Source organism: Sylvia atricapilla, chromosome 7 (genome assembly GCF_009819655.1).
Source record: "Sylvia atricapilla isolate bSylAtr1 chromosome 7, bSylAtr1.pri, whole genome shotgun sequence".
NCBI classification, from domain to species: Eukaryota; Metazoa; Chordata; class Aves; order Passeriformes; family Sylviidae; genus Sylvia; species Sylvia atricapilla.
This window is the reverse complement of record NC_089146.1, coordinates 32097907-32114527: the sequence shown is the minus strand read 5'-3', so window position 1 is coordinate 32114527 and position 16621 is coordinate 32097907. Positions and strand designations below refer to the sequence as shown.

General features: G+C 40.0%; 1 protein-coding gene across 1 annotated transcript in view; it reads left to right on the top strand.

Annotated features, from left to right (window-relative positions):
• Positions 1 to 862: 862 nt before the first annotated feature.
• Positions 863 to 16621, top strand: part of ZRANB3 (zinc finger RANBP2-type containing 3) — a 39809-nt gene continuing 24050 nt past the window's right edge. The window contains exons 1-2 of the mRNA XM_066323150.1: positions 863 to 974; positions 4544 to 4696. Of these exons, the coding sequence (XP_066179247.1) occupies positions 4545 to 4696 (152 nt within the window). The 5' untranslated portion in view covers positions 863 to 974; position 4544. The remainder of the gene's footprint in view (positions 975 to 4543; positions 4697 to 16621) is intronic.

The window sequence follows — 16621 nt, the reverse complement described above, 5'->3', positions numbered from 1 at the left end:
GCTTGGCGGCCCCCTCCCCCCGGCGCTGCCGCGGAGTGGTGCCGCTCCGCGCTTACGCGAAGCCGAGCCCGCCCGGAAGGCGGCGGCCAATCGGAGGGCACGGCCGCCTTGACAGACAGCCGTGAGCACCAGTAAGAGCGGCGCACCGGCACCGCAAGGCCCGCCTCCTGCGTGCAGCCCATGGCCGCAGGCGGACGGAGCGGTCCGGCGGCTGTGGTAGTGTGGCTCTGAGCGGCCTCCGCTCCCTGCCCCGGCCTCTTTCCCTTCACCCGTGCCTAAGCTGCTCCCCTGCTCCCGGGCGTGTGGTGTATCCCGTGCAGCAGCTCCCTGGTCCCGTGGGTGCCCGCACCAGCGCTCCCGCAGCCGCACGGCGCCCGCACCCTGGCGGGGCAGGCTGGGAGCTGTAGTCAGGGCTTGCCCGCGTAACCTCTCACCTCCCCGGCCCCTCGCCCTGGCTTTCACCGCTCTTCCCAATCCCGAGAGCCGGCGGCACTGCCCCGTCCAGCCCGGCCCTTAGCGCCATGCTCGCCTTCCTCCATTCCCAGCCCCGCTTTCCCCTTCCTGCCCCTGCGGCTCCCTCAGCCCGCCCGCTCCAGCGGATCGGGGGCCGGCAGGCTGCACGGCCTGGCGGGAAGATGATTTTTAACTCGCTCCTGAGGAAGCGGGGATAGCGGCGAGAAGGACGGGAAAGACGGGAAAAAAAATTAAGGAAAAAGCGGTCCCGGGGCCCAAAAGCGCTTCCCGTCCGTGCCCCGTGGCCGTGCGTCACTTCCCGGCGGCCGTTCGAGCGCGGAGCCCGCGGCCGTGAGGGGGTGCCCGGGCTGGGGCGCGCTCGGGGCCGGCGCCAGCCGCCGGGCGGCTCCTGTTTGTGCCCAGCCCGTGTTTGTGACAGGTTTCACTTCTTGCGGTTGCTGCTGCTGGCTCGTCGCGTCGTGCGCTCAGGTATTTCTGCGATTGCAGCTGCAGGGATTTGCGTAAGTAAAAGACTTGCCCCCAGGGAGGTATTGAGGTGTGCGCTTCCCTCCAGCACGGTACAGCGGCCTGTGGAAAAACTGTTCGATGCTGAAGAACCGTGTGATGTCCTTTGCTCCATCTGATTGCTTCGTTTTGTAGTGTTCTTTAAAATGCTGTGTCCTGGCGGGTAGATTTTCAATTCGTTATTACCCCACTGGTGGCTCCTCCGAACAAGAAAGAAAAAGGAGCTACTGGAGAGGGTCCAGCAGAGGCCACAGAGGTGATGAGGGGTCTGGAGCATCTCTCTAATGAGGAGAGACTCCAAGAGCTGGGCCTGTTTGGTCCGGAGAGGGAATCTCTTTAATGCACATTAATATCTCAAAGTGGGTGCCAAGAGGGTGGTGCCAGGCTGTTTTCAGCAGTGCTCATCAGCAGGATGAGGAGCAATGGCTATAAAATAAAACAGAACTTCCTCCTCAGCATGAGGGAGGACTTCTTTACAGTGATGGCCGAGTACTTGAGCAGCTGCCTGGGGACCTCGTGGATTTTCCCTCTCTGGAGACATTCCAAAGCCACCTGGATGCGTTCTGTGTCACCAGCTGCAGAGGCTTGGGATGGGGTGATATCCAGAGGTGCCTTCCAACCCAAACATTTCTGTGATTCTGTGAAATATTTGGCTAATCAATCCACCAAGATGTTCTTAAGAGCCTTGAATTCCCTATTAAGTTTTATTGAACACACAGTCATGGAGCAGTTAAGGCCATCAAGGGGAAATTTATGAAGCAAAACCCTTAGTGGAAAGACTCATTTGTCTTAGGCATGTGCTGCTGAGCTGCATTAAAGGGCTATACTTAGTGGCCTGTAAAAATAAGCAGTGGGTTTATATTATGTAATCAGCTTGTGTTGACAAACAGCTATTGGAAAACTTGAGGCAGTCCTTGAAATTGTCATCAGTCTTCCACCCAACTTTCCAGTAAAGAAACTACCCCTGGGGTAATATCCTCAGCAAGCTGGGTGTCAGTTCTGCCTCTGGAAGGATAAGGGCCTACAGTGAAATGCAGTACAGCTGTAGCTGTGATTAGAAAGAAATTAAAGACTGAGTGTTTTCAATTTTTATTTTATTATTTGCACTGCCCTTATCACTCAGTAGCCACTTACTTTTCCAGATCATTTGTGATTGGTCGAACATGATACAATTTGAAGCAGATTACTTGGAAGTACTGCTAATGTTGTTTCTCTCATGTATGAACTGTCTACTTGCTTGAATTTAAAAAAAGTTTCAATGCAATTTTTTTTTATATGGTGGCTCGGTTTTCTTGGAAGTTTGAGAGACTTTCTCAAAAGTTTTCCTGGAAATTATAGTTACTGTACAAATATGTTTATAAAATGTATTCTGTTCTAATTCAGTTTTGAAAAGTAATGGGAATTGGACTGCATCAAATGGTTTATAGGTACGTTGTTGTAGAGCCCTCAAAAAAAAAAACTTCATCAGACTGGAAGAGTGGGAATCACTTTTAAAAAGCACAGGATGACTGCCACAAAATAAATACATTTATCCTGGTGTTCATGGGTTCTGCACTTCATAATATTTTACTGGTTTTTGATGCCCTATGAATGAATCATGATGTAGGTCCCTGAATCTTTCTCATCCCTGCCTTTAAAAGCTGGGATCATTTACCACTATCTAGTCCTGAGATAGTTAAGCAATTTTAGATTAATAGTTACTGGGTTTAGTAATTCAGCTATTTCATCCCTGATTTCCTTTAAAACATTTGAATAAATACTCTAGAGTTTGAGGGTTTTTTAACTCATGAAACTTGTGCAGTTGAATGAAGTCTCTGAATGAAAAGCTGGGTGTCCACACAAAACCTTTTCTTTTAGGTCTAACTTGTGATCTGGAGATGTGAGAAGGTTGATGTGGTCTGTGTTGTAGCACATTAAGGACACAGAAAAAACTGAAAAGTTGCAGAGAATACCTGCACTAATCTTTCTCCTCTGACCTTTTCTAAATGTGCGATGACTAGAACAACAGATATGAACTGGTCTTCTGCTACACTGACTAAATTCTTTTTTAAAATGGACTTTTTATTTCTTGACATTACTACCATGTGTACATTGAGTACTCTGTCTCAAAACACACATGACCACCACTCCCACCATCATTGTGTATGTTGTTTTAATAGTCGTTGCTCACCACATCTGGACTTCTTTAATTATTCATCTAGTCTGTAATTATTCACCATTAATTTATACAACCATTCACCAAGAGAAAAAAACTCAACAAAAACTTGTGCATATCTGGTAGTTAGTGCTTTCTGTTCTGCTGCTTTCTAAGATCTGCAAAGTCAGTTTTAGCCTTGTTAATGACTGATGCAGAAACATTTCTCGTGGTAGTATTGCCATGTACTGATGACTCATGTGCCTCCTCAATTCAGATTTATGCTTCTGAAGCTGCATGGTTCCTATTCAGTCTTTCAGTGAGATGATCTCGTTCAACAGAAAGTTAATTATGTTAACATTTCATTCTCATATTGTCACTCACAACAAGCAATGAAGCGAGCTGATCACAAGTACATCATTATCTCTGCATTTATAGAATGGAAGATTAGTACAGGAATGAGTCACAAATTTGCTTTAAAGGTGAATCTCAGAACTGAGTGTTGAACAGCTTTGTTGGGCCCACTAATCCTGCAGCATTGTTGAAGCTTGGCTCTACAGAAATGTTTAGTTTTTATTTGTTTCCCAGCAGTCTTGAAGCACCCTACCTTAATCAACTTTGAAAGGAAGAAAATACTCAGTGGAAAATATTGTGATAGAACTGAAGCGATTCTGGTTGTTTTCCCAACAGTTAGAATTGAAACATTTGTGTTTGCTCAACTGAGAGCAGAAGCAGGTATTTATTTACTGGAGCATTTTTGGGAAATGCTTGTCTTGGACACACCAGGGCTTTCCATCTTCTGTTAAGCAAAGCTCTGTAGTGGACGTGCCTGAAGGAGCCTGGTACTCATCACAGAGCTTTCACCTGCTGCTGGATGTTCCAGAGGCCCAAGGTGTGGGAATGTTGTTTCTATAAAGGTATACCAAAGATTCCACTGAAGAAAATTTGGGACAAAATTGCCACAGTCAGTACAATGCTCATGTCCCAACTTTCGTGTGTTGATCAGGGTTTTAAATTTAAATTCACTCTTCCTCCCTCATTGCCTCATTTTCCTGAAACTCTTCTGAAAAATGTTTACTGAGAGTTATATTTCAGTGTCAATGAGTAAGCTCGATTTGAATGGCAAATAACTTCCATTCATGAGGAGGGTATGTGCTAAAATAATAATTCCATACTGTAAAGGAAGAGATGCATGCTGCCTTCTTCATCCTGAAATAGTTGGAATATTTTATGGATACCGAGGTGAGGGACTCTTCCTCCAGCGCCTGCACAATTTTGTGCTTTCCAGAGAGAATTCTCCACACTCAAGGAGAGTTGTGTAGATATTATTTTTTTCAAGATGAAGTGATGAGTATTGTTCCATCAAGCTTTCCTCTTATTCTGCCATGCAGGTCAGAAATAATCTCTCTCTTTTGTTTCCCTCTGGTTCAGCATGGCCAAAGCTCTCCAGAAAACACCTTCACTCGAAGCTTCTCACTTAGAGGATGTTGATGCTAAGCTCTCCTTCCTACCTGAAAGGCTGAGAAAGAAGCTGCTTCCTTTTCAGGAAAAGGGCATCATATTTGCACTTCAGAGAAGTGGCAGGTAAAATGACTGTGTTCAACTTACTGTATCACATGCTAAAAACAAGTGCTTTAGGTAAACATTAATTATTTTTTTCAAAGGTTATTCAATACCAGCAGTCTTAGGTGAGTTATATTACAGAGATCTTTCACAAACTGCAGTATAACGTGGTTTAAAATGACTTGTGGGGTTTTTTTCCACAGAGGATGAAGAAATGTTTGATAATGCATTATGCAGAACGGAATTGTAGTATCAAAGTTCTCATGTGAAAGGAGGTTGATATCAGTAGGACCATCATTTTTGTTATGTTAATAGAGAATTCCTAAAATAAGTTAATTCACATTTGATTCTTTAGTTCATAATGGCATGATAGAGCTGTTAAGGGAATGACTAACAGATCCTGATGCATCTCTGTGGTTTTCTATTTTAAATTTGGTACAATTCTGGAGTGTAATCTGGGTGTTCTGGAGCTCCCTGGGCTGCAGCAGCAGAGCAGGAGAAGCCTTGCAGAGTTCTCAGTTAGCCACTGCAGCAGCTGATGGAGTAGCCATTCAACAATGAAGTACCTGGTAAATCAAAAAACACAGTTTGTGCAGCAGAGGCTGGAAATCTTTTGCAAAGAGGCTGTTACTGAGTTACAGGTGAACAAAAAGGAGAGGGGTAAATGCTATTTCTACATTTATAAATTTTAGGAAATGTGAGCAATTGCAGCCTAAAGCTGTGAAACTACTGTATGCTGTTGTTTTGGAAAGGAAAGCTGCTGGGGAGGTCTGGCACAAATGGAATTACTGTAGCCTGTGTGGGAAAGATGGATGGAATTAGTTCCTGATAATTTCAGCATCTTGCTTCCAGGGCTCCAGCAGAGAAGGAGAGGCTTAGGGCCTAGGGGGTTGCTTGCTAATGTTTGTGATTATTTTCAGGGGAAAAGAAACGTGCATCTTTTCCTCTAAAGGTGAAAAACTGGAAAGGAAATATTTATCAGCAGTTCTTGAAATTATAGGGAACTTTAAATCAATTAAAATATCTGAATTTTTTCACTTTGATTTTGTTCCTTTGCCCAAAACCCTTCAGCACTGCTTTCTCAGGGAATGAACAAACCATCTGTTTTATGCTGCCAGTTTCAGTGGCAGAACAGAAAGATGAGTCCAGCCCTTCCCATGAAAGCCTGAGATTTGATGTGCTTTATGCTGCATTGGCATTAACTGCTCTCTGACCATCAGCCATATCAGGCACTTCTTGCTGCACAGACTGAGAATGAGTGCATACATTTTAATAGCTATGTAAGAATTTGGTGGAATGGACAGCAAAGCCTCTGTTAGAGGTAAATTTAATAAATCCAAAGCCTTTGGCTGCCACAGAATATGCAATTGAGGTGTATGTTTGTATATACAAATAGTAAAATAACAGAAGCTGTTAAAATTAAAGAAGCTACACATTTAATTAGTGTAGGCCTAATGGATGTATTTGAAAGTGGCATAATCTTTTGCAGGCTATTGTATAATATAGAGGTTCTTTGGGAAGCAGCTTAACTGTAGAACTGAATAAATTTTTATCAGATGTTTCTTTCTTCTTTTTGTTGAAGTAGTAACAATTGCCTGCAATAAGTATTCAAAAATGTTTGAAATAGCTAGTCTAATGACTCTGTCAAGGAGAGAATTTTATTTTTTTCATTAGGGTTATGGGTTTATGATAGCTTTTTTCTTTAAGTCTTTCACTTAAAGGAGTTTTGCATAACCCAAGTCTGATGGTTTCCTGTGGCATGCATATGAGACAATGTTAATCATGACTGCAAGAAATCTTATTGCTTGGCACAGCAAATTCTGTGTGTAAGCTGGGTCACACTGAGGAATTGTGTGCACACTCTCAGCCAGCTTCTATCTAAAGCAAAAATGTGTTAAGTCAAACTTTCCCAAGCAGTATTTTTTAAATCTGTCCCTTGCTCATGCAGATCTATTTTTCTTCCTGTCCCAGAACAGAGAACAGGAGCCTCTGGTGCTTGCAGCTGAGTTTTCTTATTAGTTTGTCAGCCCTTGCCTCATGCAAGTGTTGTGTACTCCATAATGATTTAAACCTTCTTTCACTGGTCCCAGTGGTGTATTTTCTGTGGAAGTGTTTTTTCTAATTTTAAAAAAAAATATAAGCCTAGGACTTGAAGTGAGCAGTATGTGCATCTCTGCTCATCTTCCTTCTTCCCCCAGGCTATGCACTCCCTTCACAGGCATCACTTAATCCCTGCTTTGCTGTAGTGGTAGGAAACTGGTGTAGAGCAAGTGTTGGCTGAAGAAATTCAATTAATATCATCTTAGATGATATTAGACAAGCACCCAGCATGAAAAGGGACTTATTATTAGAACAAGTTCTTATTTTTTGCATGGCAGGGGCTGGGAGTGAGCTATTAATTCCCTTGTCTGTTCCCAAAGCATGAAATAAATATGCTGTTGTGGTTTGTATTTTTGATTCGTTGGTAAATGAATCAAAGGCTTTTCCAGTAGGTGCTCCAAAGGCATTACCTCATCTAACAGAGACTGCCTAACACTTTTCTGGGAATTGACAGTTCTAGAGCCAAGAAGACAGTGTGTGCTTCAACATAAGCTAACATAGCTTTTATCTCACAAACATGCCTTAGTGGTAAATAACTGACTGGCTGCTTGTTCCTTACTAGAGACTATTCTTCAGAGATGCACTTTGGAATGGCTGCCTAGGGATGGATACAAATTATTGTCTTTATTTGTAGCCTCAAACATTAATGTGCAGAAAAGCTGGCTGCACACAACTACTTCCATCCATGAAGACTGTTTTAGTTTTGTGATTTTCTTTTCAGTGAAGGTGTAAATTAAAAAACAGCAATAATATGTATTTATTTATTTACTTGTGTGTGCTTTAAACTGTCTCTTAAATAAAAAACAACCAACTTGTCCCTTCCAGGAATGTGACATGTTAGCAACAGGCTTAGGAAATACTGGGGATTGTTGGGGTCAGATGTGTGTGTGCTGTTGGAAGGTGAGAGTGAGCAATTCTCTGCTCTCTGCTACTTCTTAGTCCTGTTTGGGCAGATGTGGACAAATCCCCATTTCCTAAGAACTCAGGGTAGATCTGAGTTGGCAGTGAGAGGTGGCAGTGTTGAAGAACAATGCTCTGTAAGAAGTGGTGGAAGCTTGGGTAAAATATCCAAGATACGGAGATACATGGGCAAGTGACTCTATAGTGTTGATAAGGATTGTGTTCAATCTCATTTGAGCTCACATTGCTCTTTGAATATACTGATTTTTACTGCCGCTGTTCACTAATGTCAGACTTGGAAAGTCACAATTCTTTTTTGCCCTGTATTCTTGTTTTATATCCTCTCCTTACAAAAGTGTGTGATGTCTGTCTGGTAATTCAGACAATTTTTTCACCTGAGTACTCTGTAAGAGGCATGCTCTTGTTTGAAATTTAGCTCTCATGCTACTGGATATCACTAAATGCTTTATCAAGTTTTGTAATAAAAACTGTCTGCCTGTGATTTGCAAGCATCATTATTTAGCATTGCTTGTCTTGTAGATGGTATCTGTAAAAGATGCCTTCAGACACACAGATATATTTCTTTCTAGGCATGGAGGCAGAACGATTTGTTGAAGCTGGATGCAGAAGAGAACTTGGAGATATTTACCACCCATAAACAAGCTTTTCCATTATAACTGTGTGCTCAGACTGTTTTACTGGGGTGATCTTGTTTCCTCTATAAGTTTGAGAGGTAATACATTAACTTATATATTCAGGAGCATGTGATTTTTAATTTCCCATACATTCTGGCCTAATGCTGTTAGACACAGTAAAAAAAGAAGTAAATTACCATGGATGGCAATACCAGGATATACAGAGTTCACATCTGCCATAAAGAGCTATCAGTTTGAATGCAAGGACAATTGTTTTGTTAGGCAGTCCCTATCTAGAGTAAGAAAAAGTTTTATAGTGTTTAATATTTTTTTTTGATAATGGGCTACAGAGAGCCCTTATGGCAGAGAAGTCATTAGAGAATAGAGTGTAAATGTCCTCTGTTATAATATTGAGTCTACACTTCAGTGAGTTGCCTACACTTTAAACTAGTACTTTTTCCCATTGACTGTGCCTCTGGTCTAGCAAGTTGCACAGGAGGAATACATAGTTAGTTAATTCTTTGTTAATTAAAACAGATTTTTACTTCAAAAATTTTCAGTCTTTGTAGAAATTAATTCTCCCTCTTCCATCCTCAAAGCAGACCAAAAAAACAAAGGTTCAGATCATAATTTCCTTGAAGTTTATGAACACAGCTGAAAGATTCTTCACTAGAAAGGCACAGCATATACAGCCTGCTGAGGGTTTAGCAGCTGGACCACAGAAATGGCAGCTCTTGGGCAGGAAGCAAATAGTAAGGTTTGAAGTTCCCAGGCACAGCCCTTTGTAGGGTGAGGAATTTCTGATATGTCCTATTTAAATTCTTATGCAAATTTCTACACAAATTTCTTTAACTTTCTAGGCTGTATTATCTACTGAGTAGTATGAAAGGTATAATTTCCATTTGAGTTGGGTGCCTAAGGGAGTTATAGTCTTAGATTTTGGAAGCTGATGGAATAAGGGAAAATGCACATTTTCCATGCACATTTTAGGTTGTGCTAGAGCAGTAAGCCCTTTTGTCTTACACTTTTCTGTAACTATTTTTCACTTTCACTCTTATTTTTGTCATCATTACTGAGTTTGCTTCTCAGTTTTATTCTTCTCTGGGTTTTATGTTGTCTATTAATCTTTCTTTCTCCTTCTGTGTGATGCAATTGTTGCTTTCTGTCTTGTATTGCCTTTTTAAGTTACCAGAGCTTTGGTTTGACTTTGCTTTTATCTTGACTATTTTTGATCCATGATTATTGATTGATTTGCTTTTTCAGTGTATTTCTATTCTTCAGCTTCTTATCTTCGATAGTAGCTATGAATAAGAGAACGGATTTGTCTTTCAATTCCATTTTGAAGCAGTAAGCCTAGTTGCATGTCTATATAGCTCTTACCATATATATCTAATTTTTCTGTCCTTTGTTTGAAAGGTCAAATAGGTTTCTGCAAGTCAATGTTGTGATTAAATGCAAGGCCAACTGCTTTTTACCATTGTCTAATTCTTTTTTCATAATCAGCTGCATGGTTTAAAAGAACACTTAAAAATATTTTACAGGCTACTGTTGAATTTTTCCCATTCACATTGACTTCAGTCAGAGCCAAATTACCTAATTTTGCCCGTTAGAAAAAGACATTACCCTCACATTTGTTTTTTGTTTTAATGTGACTATGAATATTTCTTTTATTTTAATTTGTACTTGGTGACTTGCAGCATCATGTGGCATCAACAAGTGTCTCCATTATTTGTAGAACTTGTGATCAGAGACCAGACTGGAACAAAAATAATTGTAACTCTTTTTTTGATTTCTGTCTCTAGTCTCAGTAATTTGTAGTTATATAACCTGAAAAGGCATACTTTCTTGCTAGAGTAAGACAGAAATCATCTTTTATTCCAGTATATTCAGCAACTCAGATATATGAAATTATCACAGATTTGTGATAAATGTGGGTTCTTAAACCTGCATTATAACAGGTGAGCAGTTATCTCCAGTCTTAGAGAACAAAGCACAGGAGTCAGCTCTGGGGAATAAGGATGGGATGGCTGTTTAGTGAATATGGAGAGGATCAAACAGAGTTAATACATTTCAGCTCTGAGAATTGAAGAAAGATTTCATTTTTTTTAAGACGTTGGTTTGTAATGATTCAGAGTACATCTCACATTTGAGAAGTGCCAAGGAAGAGAGGGATGAATAAATGAAGATGCTAGCTCACAGAATGAGGTTCAGATGCAGGAAGTATGAATGAGAGACTGAGCCAAATTCTGCAGAGCTATCCTAGCCAGGGAAGCTTGTTTGGAAGTGATGCTGGAGGAACTGGGAAGCAATTCAAATACAACAAAAAATGCATTGTCAGTAAGTGAATCTAGGATATAATTCAGGAGAGGAACTGTGTGGGGTGAAAAAGAAAAAAAGAAGACATAAGAACAGAAAAAACCCAATGGTAGAAATATGAGAATTTACCTGGGTTTAAATGTGGACTTGTAGCAGCAAGAATAGAGAAGAAAATGCAGATTTTAGAAATGCAGGGCACAGTTTGTTAGAATGGAAGAGGAGAACCAAGAGAGATGAAGAATGCAAGTGTAGGTGGCAGGTTGTCAGCAGTGCTACAGGGAGGGGAAAGGGGAAATGGTGTTAGCTGTGCGCAGAGAAAGTTTGCGGTGTGGGAATCCGTGATGAGAAGCTGGTGTTTAACCACAGCACCCAGGAGAGGACAAAGGGGAGGGAGCACTTCTGAGTGTGAGACAAGTCACTTTAATGAGACTTAATAGAAGTCAGGTCCTGAACAAGTGTGAGTCACGTTCTGACTGACTTAATGCAAGTTGGAAGGAGAGGAAGAACATAGGCACAAGGGAAAACTGCCCCAGATCACCAGGGAATGCAGAGTTTATTGGGAAAGCAGTGAGAAGTATCTACATTTCACTGAATGCCAGCAGACTGCATACTAAGGAAGGCTCAGGTATTTCAGTCATGCCAGTTAACAGCAAAGTTAACATTTGCAGCCTCGATTATCAGTAGCTGAAATTAGTTGAAGTTACTCTGTTTTCTTTCATTGAGTCAGCTGCTGAACCCATTTGTCTCTGAAGCCAGTGACTGAGTAGATGAGAAGTTTTCATTATCACTATTGAGTGTCTTCTTGACTGGAGGTTTTTCTCACCTAACAGTTCCATTAACATTTTCTAAAAACCTGTTGACATGTCTGAGCTTGACCTTCAACTTGACCACTTAGTTATGTGTTATTCCACACATCTTTGCCAAAGCTAAAATACCAGAACATGTAGTCTGAGAGCTTTCAAATACTAAGAAAACATTTTAGGTGGGTTTTTCAGTCACATGTAGAGGAGTGTTGGAGAAAAGCATAAGACAGCACAACCATTCTCCTCTGTGCTCCTTTTCAGAATCATTAACAATGCAGATGTGGCAATTTGGTGCATCTTATATTAAATCAAAGGTTGGGGCTTTATTACTTAGGGTTTTTTAAATACCTAGTGTAGTTCAGGAGCAAGTGTAAGATTTATCTCACATCTTCTGGAGCACTATTTTTGATGCAACACCCTTGATTATTTTGCAAGGGAGTCAGTTCTCTTTGTTCTAGTTTTGGGGCTGTGTGCTGTGATTACTGACACACAAATGTAATGGTTGCTTGCGCAGTTTTATATAAAAAATGTTCTAAGTTCAGATTCCTTAAATAACCCTTGGTTAAGATGTTAGTGCTGAAGTGTTGGCTTGTGAGTGGGAGGTAAATTATATGTTGTAGTGTTATATAAAACTGACTCACATGAGTAGGTGAGAATCCCAAGAATATCAGGACACCCACACCAGTGAAAGAAAGACTCGAGCTTCCTCTGTACAACATGTTCCAAAGCCTGCATTAACAAAAAACAGCTTTAATTTGCTTGAGTAGTAGCAAAATTTTTCAGTGTTTTAAAAAATGAAGTGCTACTGCTTTGACTGTTTGCCTTGGAAAATGCATCTAAAAAGGAAGGAGTTTGTTCTGAAAAAGCTACCTGCAGTTCTTAGTGGTTTAATTACCCCTGTAAACAAGCAACAGATATATTGGATTGCTGTACACCTTTGGTTTTTAGTCTACCATGTAAGGAAGTACAACTGTCTAGAGAGGATATTATTACAAATATTTTTCTGTAGTTACAAGAAACTTCTAACACCAGCTGTTTGACCTTGGTAGGATCCGAGGTTGTACAGACCTTAATTCCAGTGTGTTGGTAATCAATATTCCTCCAAGAGCAAAGTTCAAAGTGGATTCTTTCTCTTTACAAAAATACCTTATGGGAGCAGCCATAATTAATATAAGAAACTTTAGCTGTATTGTTTGCATAGTTAATAGTGCTGACATTTCAAAAGGGGTGACCCGAATGTAACCCAGACACACAGAAATAGAAATGATTTTCATTTAGATGTTTGTTCCTCCCTGAAACTCCTTTTACAAAACTGTGTTAGCATTAACCTTCTGATGCAGACTATTTTTGTGTGGCTCTATGACATATGCCACATGAGCTTAGCCTCAGTTTCCTTCTGTTTCTCCACTGAACTCATCTGCATAAAATTTTAAAGATCTGCTTCTCCTTCTGCTTTGCAAAGCTGATTCCAATCTTCTTGACATCATCACAATCAAGAACTCTTTCTGTGTTTTTTGAGGTTTGAAAAATCTGTCCTTTTAGAGACAGAGCTTTCTGAGGGCTCTATCAGGAGTTCTGGGTTTCTTTCTTAGCTCCTTCACCTTTTTTTCTTTTACTTGCTTCAGGTTTCTCTTCAAGGTTTGCTGTAGTAAGAATGTGTGAATGCACCTTGTAAAGGTATCAAGTACCAAGCCAAGTCTGAAAGTTCGGGTTCTGGGTAATGCTGAAAGTCTGGTTCTGGGGTTCTGACTCATCCAGCTTTGGGTGGTCCCTTTAACTATGGGATTCTCTACATCCAGAAGAAAGGTGGGGTTTGTGTAGAACCTCAGGTGCTTGCATTTGTTTTTTTCAGTGAACAGCAGTAAGGTTTTGGATACCAGCACAGAGACCTTGCGCTCTGCAGGCGTGTTCGCTCACCAGGGTACATCCTCACTCAAAGCTCTTCATGTTTGCTTGGTAAAAGAAAAACTTAGTTTTATTTTCAGGCTAATACACCTCAAAACGCTGGGGCTGTTACAGTCTGGTGGAGCCCAAACTATGGTTCCCTTCTGTTTGTGAAAGATCCTACTGTGTCCGAAGGCCATTGCTAACCCTACACTGCAAAAGGGTTATGAATAGTAGCAAGGTTGTAGCAGCATATGCACTGCATCCCAATGAGATTCTGCTGCTCTCTGCTAGGAAAAAAATAGCAGATTTCCTTGATGAATGGACAGAGATTCAAGCCACAGGATTCACGCTGAAGAAGGGAAACATTTAAAGATTAAATGCAAAAGAATCTGAAAGAATTTGCCATTGACTGGTGCTTTTTGCACAGTTGGACTTTGCTGCTGAGAGTAAGTGCAACTGAGACATCTCAAATGATTTTTTTTCCATGCTTTTCTGAAACTTTTGACCATGTGGGCTGAGCTTATAACAGGATATGAATCTGCGTATCATAGCTCTGATTTATATTCTTGGAGAGAGCTATTATTAAGGTGTCATATGAACAGATGGGATATGAATGATGAAGCTCAGATTGGGTAGCTACCAGTTGAGAGGAAATGACTAATTGAACTTCAGAGAACAAGAAGTCTGTCTTCTTGCAGTCAAAATATGTGAAACAAAAATACATATTTGTCCCTTCCGTGTAGCTGAAGATCTGTTTCTTCTGCTTTTAACAGCATGGAACCTTTATGTCCATGTTGGCAGCTTGTCTGACTGTAATAATATAGAACATACTGAAGTTTGTTTTAAATAGAGGCTGCATATTTTTAAGATTATGTAAAGTATTGCTTTTTAGCAGCTTAGTGCAACTAACTATTAGATATCTTGTAAGTTCTGTGTGATGTGGGCTATGAAGACTGGGAAGTTCTTTACACTTCAAATCTAATAGTTGTGATTATAAACTGGAGGCATTTAATGGTTTTCCTCTCCTCTATAAGCTGTTTTTCATTGCCCTAGAATCCAATGAAAAAAACTTGGACTTCTTGTCTTTTTAACTAATTAAGCAGACATCTTTAGGATTCTTATTGTAAAATTGTGGAAGATACACAGATGAATGCTTTAAAATGCATTAGGTCATAAAATAAATTCAATATCCTCCATTTCCACTTACATTAGTTTTATTAACTTCTACCTGTATCATAAACTCCATCTTGTGTGCCATGTCAACATTTTATCAAGTATGAGTGTCAATAATGTTAATTAATTGGCATAAATTGCAATGTAAAAACTGCAGCACTTCAGGAATTTGAGTCTGAGCAGTGTGGATCCATGCAGTGATTCATGTCACTAACTGTATAATCACAGAGGACTTTACACATTCAGATAACTCTAACTGGAGCCTTAAAACCAATTTAGTGCACTTGATTGAGCTCAATCTGTGGTGTGTCTGGTCAGATTTTAAATGCAGAAAAATGGATGGATTGCAAGTACAGGAAGAAAATCCTGACTGCTTACGACAAAGCAATTTCATCCTTGGGCAGGAGAAGAGAGTGAATAGTTACTAGCAAAATATCACCAGAGATACCCAGCTTTAAGCATAGGAGTGTTTCTGTGGCTCTGTTTCTATTGGTACTGCAGAAATGAGGAAGGTGAAACAGTGTTGATCACTTAATGTAACCTCTGTTTGCAGAGTTGTTATGGGTAAAGTGAAGGCAGCTACTTTGTACTTTACTTCATTTACCAGTAACAAAATGATGAGCGTCTATAAATATTTTAGTCATCAACTTTGTTGCTGCTACTTAAGGAGTTTAACTTAAGGACATACTCAGTGGAAGTTAATAGGTATGAAAACAGGAGATACTCTAGAGCACCAAAGATTTTATGAGTGCAATCTGAAAATGCATGCAAAAAGAGAACCAGGACAATTTCTTATTTGTCAGCAGATAAAGTCATCAGTGTGTAAGTGGCTACATTTCACTCTAATGAAGAAATCTAGCTTTATGGAAAACATGTTTCTGTGCTTGACATACTTTTAAAGTTGGTGGTTTTTTATTTGCTATTCAGCTTCTAATTGTCAGAGCCATTTGTAAATCACTCCGAATTTCTTCTTTTTTTTTTTTTCCTTGTTATCCTGAAAGGAAGAAGGAGTGTCCACATCGTTCACCTATGCCAAAGAATGGTGCAATAGGATCTTACCTATTCTCACTTTTTCTGTTTGTCTCAACTGGCATAATTAACATTTCACTATGTGTATCAACAGAAGTTGGCAAGAAATACTTTCATTCCTGTCCTCTTTGCCACATTTTCTTGCTACCAGATGCAACTTGGCTATTGCTATATTTGTACTTCAGCTCTGATATTCTTAAAATAAATAATCTTTATTGTTGAAGAAGGTCTGTGGTTTATTCCTGAGCTGTCTCTGCTCTGTAGCTGTTAGTTGTACTCTTAGTCATTTGCTGCATTTGTGTAAGGAGTACTACTACAACAGTAGGTTATTGTGCATTCCAATTGATTTCAGGCTTCAAACTGGTTTTTAAAAACATGATTAATGTACTGAAAGCAGTTGGCCTCAAAGAATCTGCAAAAAAGAGTTGTTTTGTAAACTTCAGTGCAAGCAATTAACAATGAGTATTGAATGGGGAAAAAAATAAGTCTTTGAGCAAAAACTGACATTATTTTAAAATTAGAATTGTGTATTATTTGTCTGCAAATAAACATCTTTGCCCAGCTGCAAATCACAGACGTTAAGGCCCCACAATCATGAGTTGCCACTAAAAATAATTCTCTTCCTGCCTTTTTTTTTCCCTTGTAAATCTGTGCAGACTTGGGGGCTTTGGTTATATTTTCTTCCTTTGTTTTCATTGCTCCATCCCTAACAGCTTGTGGGGGGAAGTTGCAAAGCAATTGCAGATAGTTTGTTGCTTATAAAAATTGAAGTTGTATGAGAATTAAGTTTGAATTCATTTTTTACCTCAGTTGAAAGAAACTGCAGAAATTAGTAGACACTGGAATTGATACTGGCAGGCAGCGTGAGCAAACAGCAGTTTAACAGCAGTTAGTTACACTAACTTCAGAGTAGTTACCACTAAAAAAAGTAGGTCTGTATTACTTGAAAAAAAATGTTCTGGATCAAAATACAGAATACTTATATCTTGTTGTGTTTAATTTTGTTAAAGACACTGAGACCCAGAAGATCTTTTCCCATTTATTAATGGAAGGAACACTGTATTTGAGTTACACGGTGCAATGGGTACCTATAGAATCCCAGA